Raw genomic sequence first — 13,545 nt, 5'->3', positions numbered from 1 at the left:
AGATTTGCTACTATACATACTATACATGGCCCTACAGAAAAATCTTCCTGTTAACATAGCTTTTAGAAATCATTTTGGGGGTGTAAATATATGAAGACTTAAATAAGGTGTTTAACAATCATTCTAAAAGAAAATATTTCATCATCCAAACTTCCCCAATGTTTCCAGGGTTTCCTTTGGCAAAAAAGCAAGAAAGGTTTTTTTTGGGGGGGGGGGATGGAGGGAAGTGTCCCTGCCCCATTTTTTTTCTAGCTTTCCCCCAAGGCCTTCATATTAGTATCCAGAGACCCTCTTCTAGGTATCTATGCCACAATCTCTCCATAGTCGAGATTGCGTTAATGGTGTCTGGGAGTAGGACCTCTTGTTAATGGAATGCCCTCTTGTGAGTGATGCATTGAATATAGAATGCCATCTCTGAACAGCTTGAGAATGACACCAACATTTCTTTTCTTTTGATTGCAGGTGAAACTTTTTCCTAACAAATAATTTTAGTGGTTTGTGATTTTGTATGCTCTACTTTTACTGATTTTATTTTTAAAAAAATGTACATGAGAAAAAACTTTATTTTGGAGTAAACTTTATAGTTATCTGTTGTTTTTGTTACTCGTTGTTACGTCTTTCGTGAACTATTTTAAAATAGAAAACCAGTTTGGACATGTATGTTTAAATAATATATAATGGCTTGGAGCCTATGTAGTTCAAGCAGAAGGAAGATAACATGCAAGAGGACTTTCCCATCCCACCCCCATATGATCCCCTCCAACCCTCTCTGAGCAGTCTGGGATCCTCCTAAACAATGTGGGGGGGGGTACTGGGAGGGGATTGCCCCCATATCATGCAGGGCTGCCTTGTGCAAACATACAGAGTTCATACAATGTAGTTTTGTTTAACTTGGGCAATTGGCTTAATCTACAGCAGTCCTATGCTGTTCAGAAGGATCACCTTACCAGTTGAGAGGTATTTTGGGGAGTGCAAAGGAAGGAGGGGATCTGAATTCCAAATACCGTATATACTTGAGTATAAGCCGACCCGAATATAAGCTGAGGCACCTCATTTTACCACAAAAAACTGGGAAAACGTATTGACTCGAGTATAAGCCAGTCCACCACACCACAAACCTCCTGGTGGGCCTGAGTGCATTTGTGTGCGCGCATATGCGCACACGGCAGAGGGGGCTTCTCTCTCCCCCCCCAGCCCCTCCCATCCCTCTGCCTACCTAGGGAGCTGCCGAGAGGCAAAGGCTGGTGGCGGCAGCGGCGGAGAAAGAACAAGCAGCCTGAAAGGGCTGCTTTCGGGCTGGCTGCTCATTCCTCCTCCTCCACCAACAACAGCCTCTGCCGCTCGCTTGGGTGGGACCCTCACTCAAGTATAAGCCGAGGGGGGCTTTTTCAGCATAAAAAAATAAGTCAGATTATACACGAGTATATACGGTAGCTTCTGCTTGTGTTACTAAAAATCCAAGCCAATACAGACAGATATTTGCCTGCTTTGTCTCTTGGCAGAAGGGACTAATAGATGCTTTTCTTTTTACATTTTCAGAGTACAGGAATGGAATGTATTGCAGTCTGTATGAAGTTGTGGAAAAGACTAGAACAGGAAGTAATTTGGAAGGTTTACTTCAAAAGCTAGAGACAGACAAACTAGTGAGTAGAGCATCTTTTCATAACTTTACTATGTGCATAGTTATTCCATTGAGAGAGGTTCTGAGAATGATTTGGTCAGTTCATATTTTATGAAAATACATCATGAGCAGACAAGTGCCTGCTGTCCTGCTCCACACTTTAAGAATTTAAGAAGAGCTTGTTGGATCAGGCCAATGGCCCATCTAGTTCAGCATCCTGTTCCCACATGGCTGACGAGATGCCTGTGGGAGGCCTTCAAGCTGGATGTGGATGCAAGAGTGGGTGTTCCAAATTTAATATGCATCATTTAGAAATAGGGGCATCATTTTTATGTTGTGTGAATTGTGTAAACTTCTTTTTCAGGTTATTGTAAAACCACTTATAGACAGGGGATATCTCTTGCTGCTTTCTTCTTATCAAATGGCTTCCCCATATGGTATGCAACTTGTTTCTTCTTCAGTAATTCAGATTTGTTTCTTTTAATTAGCAGCTTCATCACTTTACGGTGTGCCTTTTTTTTCTTAATTCAGACAACAGAAAGCCTCACATTCTGCAGGCATTGTTTCTATTTCGGAATCCTAGAGGTGTTGTGACTTCAGGTAAGTTAATCTTTAATGTACCAATTTATTAATTGTTAAATGTGTTAAGTCCCACTGCAATCATATAATAAGAAAAGTGTAAAAACCTTTAAAAATAATTCCATATATAAAAATGCAAAAATAAAAACAATTCTCTATTTAAAAATAAAGTCAGTAGTTCCGGTACAAGTGAATTGTTCTGGTAAAGATCTCCACTTAAAAGGTTTCTAGCTGTAATACTATTGATGCAGTAATAGCAGGGATGGCCAATTCATGAGGCAAGGTGAGGCGACTGTCTCAGGTGGCAGGTTCCACAGGGGCAGTGGATCAGCCTCAAGAAATGTATCGCCTTCTATTGCTCCCGCGGTGGCAGCTTTAGTGCTATAGATCTGAAATTAGCTCTGGAAAGGCACAAAACCTGTATGTGTGCCTACTCCAGTGATCACCTGAAGATCTACTGTTACAGGTAAGCAGCACATCTTAAGCTATGTTAGTAGAATACAGAGAACCTTGTCATAGAGCAATGCTGATGAGTAATGAGAAGAGATGCTGATGCTTTATTGCTACTTGTCTGTTTGTGGTAGCAAGGCAGAGTACAGAGCAAATTACCTATGAATTATACAGTGTTAGAAAGTGGAAGCAGAAGGGGGTTAAGAGTATTCAGGTGCTTGAAACAACAGATGTATAGAGATACAATGACATACCAAGCATGGAAGACAGAATAATTATTTGTTGTAAGCCACCCAGAGAACATTTTGTTGGGCAGCCTAAAAGCGCAGAAACTAAATAAAGAAGTTGGAGGAACTTCTGATAGTCTGAGAAGGAAGGTGGCTTCTGGAATTTGAATGGTTCATTAGATAAGAGCAGGATGCTTTCATTGCTGGGAAGGTGGATATGGTTGCCACAACAATACAACATATTACAAATAATCATTAAAAGCGCTACATAAAGCTTGTATGGAATTTTCCTGTTTAGAATCATTTAAAGTTGATACATACTCACCATTGGCTTAATCACAGAGGCAGGGAACCTGTAGCTCTAAATATGTCGCATCACTACAAATTGCATCACCCTTGGCCATTAGAAATGCTGTAAGAAGACAACTGATAGCTCATAAAAGTTATACTCAAAATCATGAGATATTCTTAGATAGAAATACGGGAAGAAAAATTATTTCTAATAGTCCTCTGCTAATGCAAATTGCTGTCTTATAATATAATTGGAATTTGCTTTTTAACCCCAAGTGAGTGTGGTTTAATGGCTAGGCCTTGGGGGGACAATGTTCAGATCCTTTACTCAGCCATGAAGTGGACTACAAGACCTTGTGTCTGTCACTATCATTCAGTTTAATCTACCTCAAGTTTTGAAGATAAAGTGGTGCAGGAGAACTGTATATACTATTTTAAACTCCTGGGGGGGGAGATATAAGTTAAAATATGTATTAATAGTTGTGTTGCTTGCTTAAATGACTGATTTTTCTCTCTTGCAATTGTCTTTCTGCTTTTATTTTGAACACAGTTCTAAAAAATGAACAGAAAAGTGCAAATACGTTATTAACGCAGGAAGCCCATGTGGTCATGCCAGAATTTACAAGATTTATTCAGTCGCTACATTATGCTTATATTCATTCTCGTAAAGACACTAAAGTAGACTTAAATACTGCGGTGGAAAAGCATATAAATGACTATCTGAAGCGAAACAGTAAATTTAATAAAGAGTTCATTTTATATAATTATAGCACAGTCTTGGATGAGAAAAAGCACCTATATCCTGCACCAAAAAACAAATCCAATATTGAAAGCGCCTTACGCAACTACATTTTTGGTTCAGAAACCTACCAGATGTCTGTTTCTAAAGCAAAAAAAATTATGGATGGAAATCGGAAGCCTCAGCAGTTTAGTCCTATTTCAGATTATGAAGCCACAGAGGAGGAATCTGACTACAGAAAGAGAAAAGCTAGGAAAAGAAATGGTCCTAAATGTGAAACTGTAGTTGCCAAGAGAAAACCTGGTGACCCTGGGGATTATGATCAAGAAAGTATCAAAAAGTTGATTAACTTAATTCAGTGTATGAAGAAAAACGTAGATAGAGACTCTGACACGGAAGACAACAGAAATGAAAGCAGACTGCAAATTAAGATAGAGAGCCCACAGAAACATTTTAAAACTAGTGAGTCCTCAGAAAACATTTGTCAGCATGAAGGTAAGAGCTTTCGTAAGCTACTTTCGGTCTATGAAAACGTTGTTCTTTTAGTGTGGCTGCGGCTGTGCTCTGGAACTGCCTGCATATTGAAATTAGGCAGGCACCTTCACTATACTGTTAGTTTCAGCTGGTCTATCCAGACACATGATTTCATTAGATTTGCATTAATGTTTTATTAATGTTTTTATGTATTGTTGTTTAGTCGTTTAGTCGTGTCCAACTCTTTGTGACCCCATGGACCAGAGAACGCCAGGCACTCCTGTCTTGGGTTTTATGTTTTATGTCTTGGGTTTTACTGTCTTGGGAGCCAGTGTGGTGTAGTGGTTAAGAGCGGTAGTCTCCTAATCTGGGGAACCGGGTTCGTGTCTCCGCTCCTCCACATGCAGCTGCTGGGTGACCTTGGGCCAGTCACACTTCTCTGAAGTCTCTCAGCCCCACTCACCTCACAGAGTGTTTGTTGTGGGGGAGGAAGGGAAAGGAGAATGTTAGCCGCTTTGAGACTCCTGAAGGGGCGTGAAAGGCGGGATATCAAATCCAAACTCTTCTTCTTCTTTTATGTATACTTCTTTTTAGTTGCTTTGCATATTTTAGTCCTGTTCTATATAGAATTGAACCTGTGTACTACTTGTAGATACATTTTCTTTGAGCAAGCAGTTTATAAATATTATAAATTGTAATAATAATACTAATTTATTTGTATTGGCTATGTCAACTAACTAAAGGATGGCAAATAACTTTTAGCATAACTTCATGTTTTCCCCAATTCCCCTTCTTTGGTTTCTAGGGGGCAGAGCAACAGAATCGCTTCTTTCAATTATACATGACCTTGGTGGACATGATACAGATTTGAGGCAGCAAAATGTTGCTAATACTCCCAGTAATGACGTATATGGTTTCCTAAAGCGGATTTCAGCAATAATTAATAATCAAGATTCAGCAGAAAGCTATTCAGAGCAACAGGTTGAATACAACTCAATTCTGCCACAGATCATGAACTTTCTTAATGCTTCACATGTTGAAAATGTTCAAAGCCCAAAGTTGGAAGTGAATGCATCATGCTTGCCTTATTCTTCTGATGTTTCGGCTAGTGAAGTAGACATTGATCATGCCCAACATTTAAAAGTAAGAATCTCTTTAAGAATATTAGAAACTGCTTCTAAAATTTCAGTGTATGCATTTGGTGTATATAAAATAGGGGTTCCTTTTAGCATTTGTGTTAGTGGCTTCTGGATCTCCAGTTTGACTGTTACAGTGGCCCAACTCCTGAAACAGTGAAAAGTAAAGGGGTAGATTGAACAAGACCAATGCTAAATTCTCTTATTCATGCAGTTCCTAATTATAGTAGTGGTGGGGGCAGGGGGCAGGGTAGGAAATAAGAATGGTATAAGGTTGAGGGTAGTTTGCCATGAAGAAGTTCTGCTGTAATGAACAGCTGCATTTGTGTCCATTGAATTTATACTTTGAGGTGGAAAAGCACTAACAGCTTTAACTGGAGACTGAAGACTAATCATCAACCTAGATGCTGTGTGTTCTCTCCCCTTCCCTATTCAGCATAAGTAATATTCTAGATGTATGCTCCCTGTGACTCTTTTGCTGATATGTGTGGGTATTTTAGTAATTTGGTTAAATAGTAAAATGAGAATTCCCTGGGTGCCTAGATCCAGTTTTGGAGCAAGCACTCTTTGGTGATTAAGCCCCATCAGAGATTTACAATCACAAAACATGCAGCAAAATAAAGTGTGGAAATAGACCTTTAAAATATTCCTTTCTAAGTTGTTCCCAAAGTTTCCACTTCCCTTAGCATTGAAAAAGACCACATATTTGGTAAGTTAAAAATGAATTACCTACAAACTCTTCAAAGGTCAGCTTCATGTGCTTTTCCATAGAGTAGCAAGAAAAGACAGGCAGTTAAACTTAGTTTCAAAATTGGTAAATGTTTCGAAATTATTTGTATAGAAACACAAAGGTGGCTTGCTAAAGTCACACGGTCTAAGCTTGGAGCACCCAGCTTGGACATCCTTACTGGTCGATTTCACATGGTGGAAAAAGAGACAACAAAGGTTTTGATTACCCTTCCTCCCAAAGTGAGCAGGTATGACTTACCAAAGCCTAGCAGAATAGCTATGGTTTTAACCCCTTCATGTTTTAATTAGACTGAGCATCTTGGTTATATGAGGCTGGATTTATCCCACACTCTGTTCTTTTTTTATGGAGAAGGGCATTTGATCTCAGTGACAAGTTTAATAAAATTTCCTTCCCCATTCTGGTGGGAAATGTCATCAGACTCTACTATTGAGGACCATAATAACACTTTTCATGCTGGGTTAGGAATCTGGAAGGGAAAGAAGATAGACTTCTTGGCAGAGATGTTTGGCTATGGCAGCAAAGGGAAGAGAAGGAGAGTCCCCATGTATGGGGTGGGTGGGTTTATAAGTAAGCAGAGCTTAGAAGGGAATTATCCTACTCTTTCATACACAGGTTGACTTACAGAAGGGCTATAGCAGCAAAGGATCCAAAAGTCCCCTAAGCTACGTACCCACTCCTTCAGAGGAAGTACAGTGGACGCTCGGGTTGCGAACGTGATCCGTGCGGGATGCACATTCGCAACCCGCAGCGCCACGTCTGCGCACGTACGGGTTGCGATTTGGCATTTATGCGCATGCGCAGAGCTGTAAAGCTGTAACCTGTTCCAGTACTTCCGGGTTTTGGCGGTCCGTAGCCCGAAAAAACACAACCTGAAGCGGCTGTAACCCGAAGTATGACTGTATAACCCCATCAAGAGCAGGCAAGCTCCCATACATCCAGTCTAAGGAACCACCCACTTCAGTCTTATCGGGATTGAGTTTCAGTTTGTTCACTCTTATCCAGTCCATTACTGAGGCAAGACAACAATCCAGCACACCAACTACTACACCTGCAGATGTAAAGGAGAAGTAGAGTTTTCATAGTGCTGATAACATACTCCAGACCTCCAGATACTCGGTGGTTTCATGTGGATGTTAAACAGCACAGGGGATAAAATTGAGCCCTGAGGAATCCTGCATTGAAGCATTCTGGAGCTGAAAAGCATTCCCCAAACATCACCCTCTGGAAATGACCATCCAAGGACCAGAACCAACACAAAGTAGTGGCACCTACCCCTAACCAGAACAGCAACTATGGGAAGGATGTCATGATCAGTGGTATTGAAGGCCGCTGAGAGGTTGAGAAGAGGAACACATTTCCCCTGTCGCTCTCCTGACAGAGATCATCATACAAGGTGACCAAAACAGTTTCTGTGCCAAAACTGGGCTTAAACCCCAATTGAAATGGATCTAGAAAATCGGTTTCCTCCCAGAGCACCTGGATCCTGGTGCACAGCCACCTGCTCAAGAACCTTGTCCAAGAAGGGGAGATTGGCAGCTGGCCAGTAGTTACTTAGATTTTCTGAACCCAGAGAGGGTTTCTTGAGGAGTGGTTTTTCCACTTCCTCCTTCAAGCAAGCAGGACCCCACCCCCTCTTACAAGGAGACATTAATCACTTCCCTGCTAGTTTTTATCAGCCAAGAAGGAAAAGTGTTCAAAGTGCAATTGGTCACCCTTATCAATCCAAGCACCTTGTCCACGTCCTCAAGCTTTACTAACTGAAACTCATCCAACAGAAGAGAACTAGATAGTGCTCTGGAAACCCCTTGAGATTCATCTGCTGTAATAGAGTCAAGATCCTGGTGGATGCAAGTGATTTTGTCCTCAAAATGCTGTGCAAACAAAGTCACAGCAAGCCACTGTCTGTTCCACCACCTCCAGGCCAGATTGTAAGAGGCCCCACGCTACCTGGAAAAGCTACCAAATGGCACAGTGAGGTTGCGATGGAGGCAGCAAAGTGTGCCTTCTTTGCTGACTTCACTGCCCCTAGGTAGGCTTTATTATGAGCCCTCACCAGTGTTCGATTACATTCAACCCATGTTTTTCTCTTACGTTTGAGCCATCTCCCAGCTTGTTTCATCGCTCCAAGCTTTGGAGTATACCAAGGAGCCAAACAGGCTCTATGAAGCAGGGGATGGTGCTCATATCAACAGCCTGAGCCATTCAGTTGTTCCAGAGGTCAGCCAGTGCTTTGACAGGAGTGCCAGTCATATAATCTAGGAATCCTCCAGAGCCACCTGGAAATCCACTGAGTGAGGGAGGCCTGGCATTCAGCAACAGCAGTCGCGGGCCCAAGGGCTGGCTGATAGGACAACTGCACTTTCCCAGGTTAAAAGAAGGGGGTTTGGCACACAACAGTCACTAACTGCCTATGCCGTGTGCCTCTTACCCGGTCAACTTAATCTCCTACACTTTACCTCCCCCTACCCTGAGCCACTGTGATTGGCTCTCCTCAGCTCTTTTCTTCCCAGGCACATCCCACATCTTCAATTAAAAAGCAACAAAACCTCAAATTTAAAACATTCGAGTTAAGCAGTTAAAAACAATTTTAAACAATAGGGGTGATAATAAAACCCACTAAGCAATAACCCAACCCAATGAGCCATTTACAAGTTCTAAGTAAAGAAAGATGGTAACTGATTACACCTTATTGATGGGCCAGTTTTAAAGGTCCTTCACCCATAGTATCTGCATATTTATTTGTTTTGCTTGTTTTCATTTCTTTAATGTATGCATTTATGATTCAATTTTGCTACTTTTTTGTTTTCAGTAATGGCAACAGTCTTTCTGGTCTCTTTTGCCTTTTTGCCTTTTCCCTTTATTTCAGAAGTTTTATTTTGCTTTCATGAAGAAAGGGGTTCTGGAAGTTCACAACTGTTCACATGTAATATAATCTAGATCTATATTGGTTGATAATAGAGACGAGTTACATTAATTTGTTCTATCTAACTGGTGTGAAATCTGAATTTGTCATTAACTAAACTGGATTTCAAGGGGTTGACTGTTCCTTAAGTTGTTTTAGGGACAAATGCTTCCTAAAGAATAAGCTTTGTTAAATGCTGGGATTTCTGAGTAAACATGCATTGGGCTGTGGGAATGTTTTTTAAATGTAGTTAAACAGCAAGTGCTTTGATGTAAAGGCAAAATTGTTTTCATAGAGACGCTTAAAATATTTTTACATTGAAATGGCTAAAAGGTAAAAGTTAGAATTATCAATTGAGACTACTATGTGTTTGTTTAGGAAACAAGCACTGGAAGTGTAAGTAGCTTTGAAGGTGGTAGCCCATGTCCTAGCACACCCATTGAACATACTTATCATAGACAGCATTCCGGCTCATACAACGTTGAACCAACTGAAATGCAATGGAAGCTGATTCCTATCACAGGTAAGTAACAACTTTATAAATATAAAACCTAAAGTGTTGTGTCTTTCTGATACCCAGTTTTTAAAATGGCAAAAGGGATGTGTGCATACTATTACATATTCCAGTAATATTTGAATTCTGATCAGGTTATTCTGATAGTGTTTATGGCAGTGAAAACCACATTTTCAGACCATCTGTGTATACAGTATTATGACTAAGCCTCACGTTATTTAAGCAAATAAGCAATAACTGTTGAGATTAGATCTACTGGTTCTATCATATACAGTACAGTATATCTTTCTGGAAGTGGGCACATTAGGATTTTATGACTGAGGGAGTAAAGTTGGAAGACACCGAGCAAACCATAAAATCTGTGTCTTCAGATAGTTCTGGAGTTGAAAGTAATGTTTTGCCATATGCTGACATACTCGTGGGTGGTCTGGCTGTAGATTAAAATTAGTGCTATCTACCAGCAAGGGCTTCACTATTACAAGGGCATACAGTTGGCACAGCTGTGTACATTACAGCACTCAAAAGGAGTATATGCTATCTTACCTTGAATTCTAGTTTTGTTTTTGTTTTTTGTATGAGTGAAACTAGGCAAATGTTTTACCACACCTTGATCAAAATATGAAAAGGTGACCAGATAAAATTGCTTCATAGGCTGGATTTGGTATAGAGGTTGCCAGAAGACCATTGGTAAACTGACATATTACATGCAATCTCAGACAAACCTTTTAAAACCTTGGCTGAGGGCTAGTACAAAACCTTTCTAGGCAACCTCTGTGTCCAGTGTAATAATTTGAGGGCAATACTGAACCTTGTAGGAGCAAGCTTTACCAAAGCAAGTTTGCCTTGCCAGGTACTCCAGCTTTTCCTACTTATTTGTCAATTATTACCGTACCCTTTTCAAAAAGCTCTGGAGTTGCGTAAGCATTTTACCAAAAGGAGAGACAGATGAATTCTGAAAGATTCTCTTTTTTACTGCAATTTGTCCAGTGGGGTGCCTTTTTATTGTTGCTTCTCATTATTTGAACTGTTACCTATCTTTTAAAATGCTGTTTTGATATTTGGAGGCATATTTGTTTCATCAAACAGCAGCAACTGGGTCTACTTGCTTTTGGTGGTAGTTTCCATATTTGTATTAAAGGCTTGAAAGAAAAAATATTGAATAGCATATTCTACATCATATATTTCACTGAGAAGCAGAGAGTATTTGATACAATCTTGGTGTGGGAGCAGCAGTGGCATGGTTAGGTAGCTCAAACCCCAGTGCACCAAAGCACTTAAAATGGGGAATTCCCAGTCTGCTGCCTTTTGCAGTTTTAACAGATGTAATGAATTCTGGAATTCAAATCTTTCCCAGAATGAAAAGAGACCTATGATACCCAAATATGTTGGAAATTAATACCAATAATTAGTTTTATACTCTCTAAAGTGGGCTAACTATCTTAAATTGGTGCTGTAGTATCTTAAATTGTAGTGCTGTAGTACATCTTGAGAAACTCTAACCTTGCTAACTGCTGCTCTCCCTCAGGAGGGGCAGGAAGAGTTCCTGAAGAGCACCTGAGAAAACATGGAGATAACCAAACAGGTGAGAAGGGTGGCCTTTATTGCATATGCTCCTTGCTATCTAGATAGCTTTAAAAAAAAAACAGTTCCTTGGTAGCCCCCTCCCCAATAGAGTTAAGGAAGTGAATCCACCAAAGCAAGTATATTCAGAGTTTGAAACTTGAGAAATACAGTTGAATTAAGGCACCCAGGTAACATGGGAGCAACTGTAGTTACAATCCTTGATGCAGGATGTGGGTAGCGCTGTGGTTGAAACCACCGAGCCTCTTCGGCTTGCCGATCAGAAGGTCGGTGGTTCGAATCCCTGCGCCGGGGTGAGCTCCTGTTGCTCTGTCCCAGCTGCTGCCAACCTAGCAGTTCAAAAGCACACCAGTGCAAGTAGATAAATAGGAACGGCTGCAGCAGGAAGGTAAACAGCATTTCCATCCACTTTGGTTTCCATCATGGTATTCCGTTGCACCAGAAGCAGTTTAGTCATGCTGGCCACATGACCCAGAAAGCTGTCCGTGGACAAATGCCAGCTCCTTCGGCCTGAAAGCGAGATGAGTGCTGCACCCCATAGTTGCCTTTGACTGGACTTAACTGTCCAGGGGTCCTTTACTTTTTTACCTATAACCCTTGAAGGGAATTCCAAGTGCATCAGTCATAATAGGAGATTGTTAGTTTTTAACAACAAAGCTTTGCTGTTGAATATTTGTGATGTTCCATATCATGTATAAAGAATATAGGTGAATTTATTTGTAGTTAAGTTGTTCATACAGTGGTACCTCGCAAGACGAATGCCTCGTAAGACGAAAAACTCGCAGGACGAAAGAGTTTTTCGTTTTTTGAGTTGCTTCGCAAGACAAATTTCCCTATGGGCTTGCTTCGCAAGACGAAAACGTCTTGCAAGTTTGTTTCCTTTGTCTTGCAAGTTTGTTTCCTTTTTCTTAAAACTGCATTCACTTTGAGGAGCAACTCATAGCACGCGGTGTGGTAGCCTTTTTTGAGGTTTTTGAAGACTTTGGTGATTTTTGAAGCTTTTCCAAAGTCCGTGCTTCGCGGAACGAATTAATTTCGTCTTGCGAGGTACCACTGTATATCACTTTGCAGGCTTAAAGTGATCGGCATATTATGCTTAGTCAGGGTACCAAGGTTGTCTGCTCTTGATGGGGTTACACTCCCTCTGAAGAGTACCCATTTCTATTGTGAATCTAAAATTATAAGTATCCAGCATGTGTGAACATAACATAAGTTCTAATGACTGTATTTTTCAGAGCCTTTCAGTCATAATTTCATTGGAAACAACTGCATATCTATCCAAGCTATCTCTTTTTCCATAATACGGCCCATGGCATCTTGAAAGCAGTAGCATGTATCTGGTTCCAAGTTATGGTTCCATCTCTGGTCTTATACTACTAGGGACGCGGGTGGCGCTGTGGTCTAAACCAGTGATTCCCAACCTTGGGCCTCCAGCTGTTTTCGGACTACAATTCCCATCATCCCTGACCACTGTCTTGCTAGCTAAGGTTGATGGGAGTTGTAGTCCAAAAATAGCTGGAGGCCCAAGGTTGGGAAACACTGGTCTAAATCACCGAGTCTCTTGGGCTTGCTGATTGGAAGGTCAGCGATTCAAATCCGCTGAATGGTTGTGAGCTCCCATTGCTCTGTCCCAGCTCCTGCCAACAATTTACAAAAGACAAAATACATAATAAAAACAAAAACAAACCAATAATCCTGTCAACACATTTCAAAGGGCGTTGGGTGTTAACCAGCCAAATGCCTGGTTAAAAAAAAAGAAAGTTTTCATCTGGCACCTAAAGGTGTATAATGAAGGCGCCAGCTGAGCCTTCCTGGGGAGTGCATTACACCAACAGGGAGCCACTGCAGAAAAGACTTGTTCTCGTGTTGCCACCTCCTGGACCTCTTGTGGACAAAGTGAAGAAGGGCCTTGGATGATAATCTCAGGTCCCGGTAGGTTCAAATGGAGAGAGGGGGTCCTTGAAGTATTGCGGTTCTGAGCTGTTTCAGGCTTTTTAGGTGAAAACCCACACTTTGAATTGGGTCTGGAAACTAATTGGCAGCCAGTACAGTTGGGCCAGGATCGGTGTAACGTGTGCACGCAATCTCTGGTGAACAACCTGGCCACTGAATTCTGCACCAATTAAAGTTCTGAACCGTCTACAGAGGCTGTTCTGTGTACAGTGGACGCTTGGGTTGCGAATGTGATCCATACGGGATGCGCGTTCGCAACCTGCAGCGGCGGGCCTGCGCATGTGCGGGTTGCAATTCGGCGCTTCTGTGCATGCGCGACCCCCGAAA

At 41.2% G+C, this 13,545-nt stretch overlaps 1 protein-coding gene across 7 annotated transcripts in view; it reads left to right on the top strand.

Moving 5' to 3' along the window:
* Nucleotides 1-13,545, top strand: part of TASOR (transcription activation suppressor) — a 73,162-nt gene that overhangs the window by 23,518 nt on the left and 36,099 nt on the right. For 6 of the 7 annotated variants that reach the window (XR_013835707.1, XR_013835708.1, XM_079964958.1 and 3 more), the window contains 7 exons: nucleotides 1,540-1,643; nucleotides 1,986-2,058; nucleotides 2,153-2,221; nucleotides 3,719-4,402; nucleotides 5,187-5,524; nucleotides 9,549-9,693; nucleotides 11,210-11,266. Coding sequence is in view for 5 of the 7 variants with exons in the window: in XM_079964958.1 (XP_079821084.1) it covers nucleotides 1,540-1,643; nucleotides 1,986-2,058; nucleotides 2,153-2,221; nucleotides 3,719-4,402; nucleotides 5,187-5,524; nucleotides 9,549-9,693; nucleotides 11,210-11,266 (1,470 nt within the window). In the remaining 2 variants the exon portion in view is untranslated. The remainder of the gene's footprint in view (nucleotides 1-1,539; nucleotides 1,644-1,985; nucleotides 2,059-2,152; nucleotides 2,222-3,718; nucleotides 4,403-5,186; nucleotides 5,525-9,548; nucleotides 9,694-11,209; nucleotides 11,267-13,545) is intronic. The other variant, XM_079964956.1, reaches the window with a different exon arrangement.

The sequence above is a fragment of the Podarcis cretensis genome (genome assembly GCF_951804945.1).
Source record: "Podarcis cretensis genome assembly, chromosome: 2".
Taxonomy (NCBI): Eukaryota; Metazoa; Chordata; class Lepidosauria; order Squamata; family Lacertidae; genus Podarcis; species Podarcis cretensis.
This window is presented reverse-complemented; position numbering and strand designations above follow the sequence as displayed.